The following is an 8,746-nucleotide window of genomic DNA, read 5'->3' on the forward strand; positions in this document are numbered from 1 at the left end:
TATTTATTTTTTACCTGCAGCTGGGCAGCAGCTGACTATAACTTTTTACACAGAACTTACTCTGCTGAGCTGAGAAAATTGTGAGGTAAAATATCTACCTTTTTTACATAGAAATGCTCAGATGATATTTTACTGTCAGTTTTTTAGTTATACTGCATCAGTTTCAAGTGATTTAGCATATGCGTATTATGTCCCTTTAAAAGATAAACATTTTTTTTTAAATGATAAATAATACATAAAACAATTATTTCTATTAAGTATAACAGTAGAACATTAATTGGATAGGACATTAGATGTGCATCACTGGTAGGGGTGTGGTGCAAAAAGTGGAGGAGAAGGTATTGAGAATTTGCATTTTGTTACTAATTTACAGGATCGCCAGGTGTCCAGCATTAAAGGGATATAAAACAGTCTGTTTTATTGTTGTAATAAAAAAAACATTAAGCAGTGGGTTATACTTAATAGAAATCATTCCGATATGTATTATTCATAATTTTAAAAGGATTTTACCTGTTATTTTAATTTTAATTTGTGGAGTGTTCATTACTTTCTGTCACAGCCCTACAAGAGGGCTGGGGTCTCTAAAGGAAGGCTTATCTAATTTGATTTAATAAATCTTCTAGAGTAACATGAGCTGGCTTAGTGTTTAGTGACTGCTAGAGAGACAGGAAGTCAGTTTTGCCCATGCTCAGAAGAGGGTAGAATTTAACTTAAGTTACCAACATGTCAGCTCTCTCCCTGAAGGCAGTGGCTACACTAAGATTTTCTCATTTTGCAAGAAAACAAGTAAATAGTTTGCCTTTTTTCTTTTCTTTATCTCACAATCCCTTTCTTTGTATGTTTACTTTGATTTAGAATATTCGTTTTGTTTTACATCCTTTTGAACTGGACCATCAGGAATATGAAACAGCCATCCAGTAAAATATATACAAAAAAAACTGGATTGCCTTAATACTTTTCAAATATGGTTCCAAATCATGGCACTGAGTGTATTACTGGCATCTAAGGGGGGTTCAAATAATGGCTCTTTGTGTTAATGATTGTCAGTGGAGGGTAAAATCACAGGTTTTTTTGTGTATTAATAGCAGCCAAAAAAGTTTAATTGTTAAATGAATGTTTTGTTACTGGCAGCCAAGAGGATACAATTACTGCCCTGTTGTTAAACAATATACAGTATATAATGGAGCTAAGGATGGAGCCTGAGTTAGTTTCAGGTAAGCACAATAAAATAATACCACCTACCACCCTTCCCTAGTAACAAGCTAGCTGTCTATTATCTAATGAAGGAGAACTGGCAACCATACAAATCAGTCATTACAATGCTTACTCCTGACTTTAGCTATTGACTCAGTTTTGCCTTAATAGCAATACATATTTTTAAGATATAAATATTACAATAAAGAAGATTCCTGTATTGCTTTTGGGAATCTGAGACTGTCAGAAACAGAGGCACGAGAGAGGTCAGGCTTTTATAGCAGTAAGGACCAAGAGTAACCATCTGGCAAATATCTATTCGGAGAGAATTAGGTTTTCAGTACTACTATTTGATTTTTTGAGAACATATTAAAATATTCATTAATAGAAAGGGACATTCTAGTACAGATAAATACTCTTGTATTATATTTATTTTATTATACTATGTGTTATCCCCAACAAATGAAACAGCTGATGAGCCAATCAGGAACTCGTATACATGAGTATGCTACAATCATCAATGTATCTAGGGCAGAATGGGTGGGGGGGGGGGGGGGGTTCCAGGAATGTAAATTTGTGTAAGTTTAACGATTTTTGAATTTGAAGACTCTGAATATATACTGTATGTATATATATATATATATATATATATATATATATATATATATAAAAATCAATAAGATATTTTTTTGCATAGGAAATTAGCACATCTAGGCAAGTATCCCAGCTTGCTTTTCCCCATTAAAACTCCTTATACATATACATGGAGTTTTACTGGGGAAAAGCAAGCGGGGATACTTGCCTGGATGTGCTAATTTCCTATGCAAAAATATCTTATTGATTTACTTTTGAGACATGGAGGATTTTAATCTCAAACTTACTTTTATGTCCACCATAATTTTAATGAATATATATATATATATATATATATATATATATATATATATATATATATATATATATACATACATATATATATACATACATATATATATACACACACACATATATATCTTTATTATATATAGAAGAATATTAATACAATGTTACAGTATTTATCAGCATTGCTTTCATTGTCATATTTTTATTGTAACATTTTGAAACACATTGTGAGGGATTTTGCGCCATATTATGAAAGTCTTCATAACCTAATCATAATGGTATTATATTAGAGACATTCTATAAATAATATTAATAATAGTATGTATAAGTGTATAAGTGTATGTAATTTTTGCTTACAACATCCCTTTAAGCTCAGAATGTGTGGCTCCTATAATTAAATCGTTAGTGCATCACTAACCATAGATAACTATAAAGAGGTTAAAGTTCTGGAAGGGACCTGGAAGCATTGCAGCTTCCAAAAGGAAACAGTCAGTGATTGGTAGGTACATGCAACTGCTTCTGCCAATTGGTGCAGGAGTTGCTATGCAAGCCCCCCCCCCCTCCAAGAAGGACTCCACCTATGTATTTAAACACTTTGTTAAAAGGCCAGTAATGAAAAAATACAAATTCTAATGGTTAAGAAGATTTTTTTTATTTTTTGTATAAAAATTGTGCCCCTAGATAGGTCAAAAAGCAAGTTCTCTTACTTGCAAATGCTGCATATCTATGGTTGGTTTAGGCAATTTGCAGCACTAAAAAACCTAGGTTACAGATTTTGCTTTTTGATCTCAATAGGAAATGTGGGACAAAGGTCTATTTGTGCATAAAAGTTCAAAGTGTCTAAAATCTTTTTAAAGAAAATGTCATTTTCACATTATAATGTCTCCAATGCATATTGCAGCTAAAGAAAATGTCATTTTCACATTAAAATGTATCCAATGCATATTTCAGCTAAAGAAAATGTCATTTTCACATTATAATGTCTCCAATGCATATTGCAGCTAAAGAAAATGTCATTTTCACATTATAATGTATCCAATGCATATTGCAGCTAAAGAAAATGTCATTTTCACATTATAATGTCTCCAATGCATATTGCAGCTATATTACAGTTTTGTGTGTTACAGTTTTGTAAAATTTGTAAAATTCAAAAAATCACCAAGAATCAGTTAAAATAAAACAGTTTTTCAGACCTCTCTAAAAGTGTTTATCAAGTGCTGATCTCAATACAAGGGAGTTTTCAATATACAGCAATTAACTCACTTATACCTATATTATCAGGGACTGAGGTTGTTAGCCATTGTGTGGGTTCCCAGCTATTTATAACACAAACAGTGTGTGATTGTTCTAATATACTCAAGAAAATAATGTTACACGTATAAATAAAATGTTTAGCAATTCTGTGTTTGTACATTAACTTTCCCCTGCAAATTGTTCTTTGTAAATTGTACTGAGCAGCTTAAAGGGACAGTAAAAAAAAAAAAATTTTTGTTCTAAATAGGTTATTTTTATTAAATGGACACACTACCCAAATGTTAAAGCACTTGAAACTGATATACAGCATAGCTGTAAAAAGCTGACTAGAAAATATCACCTGAACATCTCTAAGTTAAAAAGGAAGATATTTTACCTCAAATTTCCTAAGTATTCACACCCCATTGTAAAGAGACTTTAAGCAGCCAGTCAGGATGCTTGTCCCGAGACTTGCAAGGGAGTGGCATTTGCAGGCACAGCCATGTTATTTTCCTATTCAGTTTAAGTAAGTTCTATGAAATGCACTTTGTAATCCTATCTTTTCTGCTGAAGCCAAACAATGGAGCTTTTTGTTAAGAGAATGACAGTGGCAAGCCCTATTCTCTTCACATTCAAGCCTAGATGGGCTCCTCCAAATAATAAAAGTGGTTTGTGGAGTTTGATGATTGAAAAAACAATTGCAGCAAACAAGGTATTGTAATATCAAGGTTTTTACTTTAGTGTTCTTTCACATAACATTTGGAAAAAAATGTTTTTTAAGTCCCTTTCAAATATTTGTGATATATTGTTAAAAAAAATAAAACTCATCCTAAGTAACCTTCATTTGATTGTCATTACCGAGAATTCCAGTGGAATAAGTTTTTTGTGTGACATTATGAGGTAAAGCAGGTTGTGAGACATGTCTGGATTATACATTTTCTTTATCTCAGCATATCAAACTGTGAGATTTTTTAGCCTTCTATGAGAAGGTGTTTCACACTTGCTGTACAATAAAATTATTCTACCTATATATACACATTCTCTATAAACATACATACACAGACATATGCACATATTTACAGCCCTAGTATCTATCTATATATAGCCCGATGTCCAGACAAGTCTCTTGTGTCATTGTCCGGTCTTCAGTGTAGGCTCCCAGTGGAATGAGTGCAACAGCAGCTGGGCTCAGATACGTGGTCTATGAGAGATTTCTTCAAGATATCCAACTTCTTAGCTTCAAACACATCTTTCTCATCCCGAAGCTTTTTGTTCATATCTCTAAAAATGAGATAAATTAGACAAAGTGACTTTTTTTTTATTATATTTATATATCGGCAATTTATCACTATACTATAAACTAGGGTTCTTTAAACCACGGGTCTGGACCTATTACTGGGTCACAACACCATGTTTACTGGGTGGCTACTTGTGTGTGTTTTGTAAGAGAGTGTGTGTGTGTGAGTTATATGAGTGTGTGTGGTGTGTGTGTGTGTTGTAGGAGAGTGTGTGTGTTGTGTCTGTGCTGTATGAGAGTGTGTGTGAGTTATATGAGTGTGTGTGTTTTGTAGGAGAGTGTGAGTGGTGTGTGTTATATGAGATTGTGTGTGGTGCATGTGTGCTGTATGAGTGTGTGTAATGTGTGCTGTATGAGAGTGTGTGTGTTGTATGAGTGTGTGTAGTGTGTGTTAAAGGGACAGTCTACACCAGAATTTTTATTGTTTTAAAAGATAGATAATCCCTTTATTACCCATTCCCCAGTTTTGCATAACCAACACAGTTATAATAATATACTTTTAACCTCTGTGATTATCTTGTATCTAAGCCTCTGCAAACTGCCCCTTTTTTCAGTTCTTTTGACAGACTTGCAGTCTAGCCAATCAGCGCCTGCTCCCAGATAATTTCACGTGCACGAGCACAGTGTTATCTATATGAAATACGTGAACTAACACCCTCTAGTGGTGAAAACCTGTTAAAATGCAATCTGAAAAGAGGTGGGCTTCAAGGTCTAAGAAATTAGCATATGTACCTCCTAGTTTAAGCTTTCAACTAAGAATACCAAGAGAACAAAGCAAATTTGGTGATAAAAGTACAATGGAAAATTGTTTAAAATGACATGCTCTATCTGAATCATGAAAGTTTATTTTGGCCTAGACTGTCCCTTTAAATGAGTGTGTGTGTTGTAGGAGAGTGCGTGTGGTGTGTGTGTGTTGTATGAGAGTGCGTGTGGTGTGTGTGTGTTGTATGAGAGTGCGTGTGGTGTGTATATGTTGTATGAGAGTGCAGTGTGTGTGTGTTGTATGAGAGTGTGTGTGTGGAGTGTGTGTTGTAGGAGAGTGTGTGTGTGTTGTATGAGAGTGCGTGTGGTGTGTATATGTTGTATGAGAGTGCAGTGTGTGTGTTATATGAGAGTGTGTGTTAAATGAGTGTGTGTGTGGTGTGTGTGTTGTAGGAGAGTGCGTGTGGTGTGAGTGTGTTGTATGAGAGTGCGTATGGTGTGTATGTGTTGTATGAGAGTGAGGTGTGTGTTGTATGAGAGTGTGTGTGGTGTGTGTGTTGTATGATAATGTGTGCGGCGTGTGTGCTGTATGTGAGTGCGTGCAGTGTGTGTGTTGTATGAGAGTGTGTGAGGTATGTGTGTTGTATGAGAGTGTGTGCAGTGTGTGTGTTGTATGAGAGAGTGTGCGGTATGTGTGTCTTGTTTGACTACAATCTGTAATAAAGTATGCACCCATTTTAGTCACTTTGCCAAAAATTGCAGCTATCTTGTTGCATATTACTTGAGAAATTTTCAGACCAAACATAAAAATAGGGCCGCAAAGGTATGTGGTATCATTGCACTGGGACTGGGTCTTAAGATAAAAAAGTTTGAAGAACCCTGCTGTAAGGGAACTTCATATAAAGTAAATGTTATGTTTTAAAAGGTTTAACAACTGTTAAATGTGAAGAGTTTTGCAAAATAAGAATAAGCCACTTGAAAACTCTAGTGAGTATTTTATCTCATTTAATTGTTGTGATTTAGGACTAACTACAACTGATTTTGTGCACTGTGGTGTATGTCAGGCTAAAGAGTGGCATCTATTTAGGGCTTGATTTATCAAACACGAATGGACAGGGAGCGCACATATTCGCCCCTGTCCACCCAGCTTCTCCTCTGGCAGGCAGCAATTCACTGCCCGCATTTACCATTGCTTACCCACTGCTCGCGCACAGCTAATCACGCACAGGCAGGAGCTGTCAATCTCCCCGGTCAGAAGAGACCGGGGATATTGAAATTCTCCACCTAAGAGGTGAAGAACAGGGCAGCAAAACTGAGGTCTAATGACCACTGCTTGATAAATCCTGACTGCAGGTTAATTTCTGCAAACCTGTAGTCAAGGAGAGAGAAGGGCTTGATAAATGAAGTCCGTAAAGGGTGTTCTAATGCAAATATTACTTTGTTAGAACATGTTACTTTTACATTAAAGGGACAATAAACTGATTGTCACAACTACAATAGCATAGTTATACTCTACATTCTAGTGTTTTCCCTCCTCCTAACTGAGTGTTTAACCCCCAGGTTGCAGCTTCTGAGCAGGATACAGCTGGTAAGCCAATTAGGGGTGGCATATGCATGTAGTGGCCAATCACTGACGATGTACTGGCTAAGTACTACAATGTGTCTCAGTACCCTTTTGTGGCGTATTGACCAAATTGTATCACAATCTTTATATTTGTATTGGGGATTTTTGCTGTTACTACCACTAGTTAAAAGGATATGAAAACCATTTTTTTTCTTTCATGGTTCAGTTAGAGCATGCAATTTTAAGCAACTTTATAATTTACTCCTATTATTAATTTTTTTTTCCTTCTCTTGGTATGCTTTGTTGAATAAGCAGCAAACTGGTTGCTGACTGAACACATGGGTGAGCTAATGAAAATTGGTATATATATATGCAGCCACCAATCAGCAGCTAGAACCTTGGTTCTTTGCTACTCCTGAGCTTTCCTAGATAAACCTTGCAGCAAAGGATAACAAGAGAAGGAAGCAAATTAAATAATAGAAGTAAATTGGAAAGTTGTTTAAAATTGTATTCTCTATCAGAATCATGAAATAAAAAATTTGGGTTTCATGTCCCTTTAAGTTTACAACTGGGATGTGATTTGGCCTATTGTTGGCAAAGTAATTTAATGCAAAAATAATATGCTATAATGAATAGGAGAACTTTATTTTTGCATTACAATGTCTCAGTAAGTGCACAATGTGAGCAGCATCATCTCAGTGAAGAAGAACAAACAGGATGTTGTAGAGAAAAAAAAACAAGTAAAATAAATAAAAAAATATTTCTTGGGGGGAACGATCGCATCTTTCTTGAGCTCCAGCAGAATCTCTTATAATCCGCCAATTCTGAGAGTCATTCTACAGCCAACTCCTTAATATAAGAAGGCAATATAGACCCATATTAATGTGGTGCTCCTTATTCAACATATCACGCTGTATTTATGAAGCTGAGGCGAGAAATCAGACACTACAGGCCTATTGCGGCGGCACCTAATAGGCAACACTACCCTCCCCCCCGGGAACCCGAGGTACTCAGCTACAGTTGGACACGTCTTTAAATTGAGTTGAACCTTATGCTATCACTCTTCAAATCAAAGGGACATAAACAGAAGGACAGAATCTACAATTATATGTGGATACAGGGCACAAAAACTCTGCGACATACAGCACCTAAGATGGCCGCCATGGGAGAAACCAACTCTCAAGATATTTTCAATAATGAGCATTGCTGAAGATTTGAAGAATTGTGTTCGCGCCTCATTGAAAATGCCCCACACGACTCAATAATGATACGGTATACCCATGCAAATATACCCGGAGCATCGGTAACAACCATCCCGGAAAGATCACAATGGCAGGAATTACGCAAAGAGGCAACTACTACCCCATCAGACAAACGGCTGCACAGCATGGAGTCTGCGGAGACACCTATAGTTCCAGCGACATCTGAAATAAGTGGCTTACCGAGTGAGCACCAGCAGACGGAAAAATACTCTCTGCCAGCCGCAGCCCAGTGGGGTTTCGGGAGGGACCCACGGGACACCATGGTCAATCAATATATACCAGTCAAGCTTGTGGCTCAACTTTATAACTACGCTCCTGATAGGAACCCACTGGAGGCATCTAACTTTGCATACAGGTCCAAGAGCGATAAACTGCTGAATAATATGGCGAGTGGGGAGACGTAAGAAAGCTCCCACAAAACAGGCTCCAGGGAGAATGGCCCTACGATACTAGCAACACCTGCTATATGTGACATACTAAGTGAGCCTCAGCGAATGGGAAGATATTCTCTGTCAGCTGCGGTCCTGCAGGGTTTCAGGGGGGACACATGGACTGCCAAAGCGGGACACTATGTACCAAACGAGCCTGCAGCCCAACTGCAAAGTCACTCTC

The 8,746-nt window shown here is 36.7% G+C and overlaps 1 protein-coding gene across 2 annotated transcripts in view; it reads right to left on the reverse strand.

Annotated features, from left to right (window-relative positions):
* Positions 1-4,024: 4,024 nt before the first annotated feature.
* The window catches only part of CRACR2B (calcium release activated channel regulator 2B), a 126,620-nt gene continuing 121,898 nt past the window's right edge, over positions 4,025-8,746 (reverse strand). For both annotated transcript variants that reach the window (XM_053720207.1, XM_053720208.1), the window contains one exon: positions 4,025-4,590. In XM_053720207.1, coding sequence (XP_053576182.1) covers positions 4,455-4,590 — 136 coding nt within the window. In that variant the 3' untranslated portion in view covers positions 4,025-4,454. The remainder of the gene's footprint in view (positions 4,591-8,746) is intronic.

Source organism: Bombina bombina, chromosome 7 (genome assembly GCF_027579735.1).
Source record: "Bombina bombina isolate aBomBom1 chromosome 7, aBomBom1.pri, whole genome shotgun sequence".
NCBI classification, from domain to species: Eukaryota; Metazoa; Chordata; class Amphibia; order Anura; family Bombinatoridae; genus Bombina; species Bombina bombina.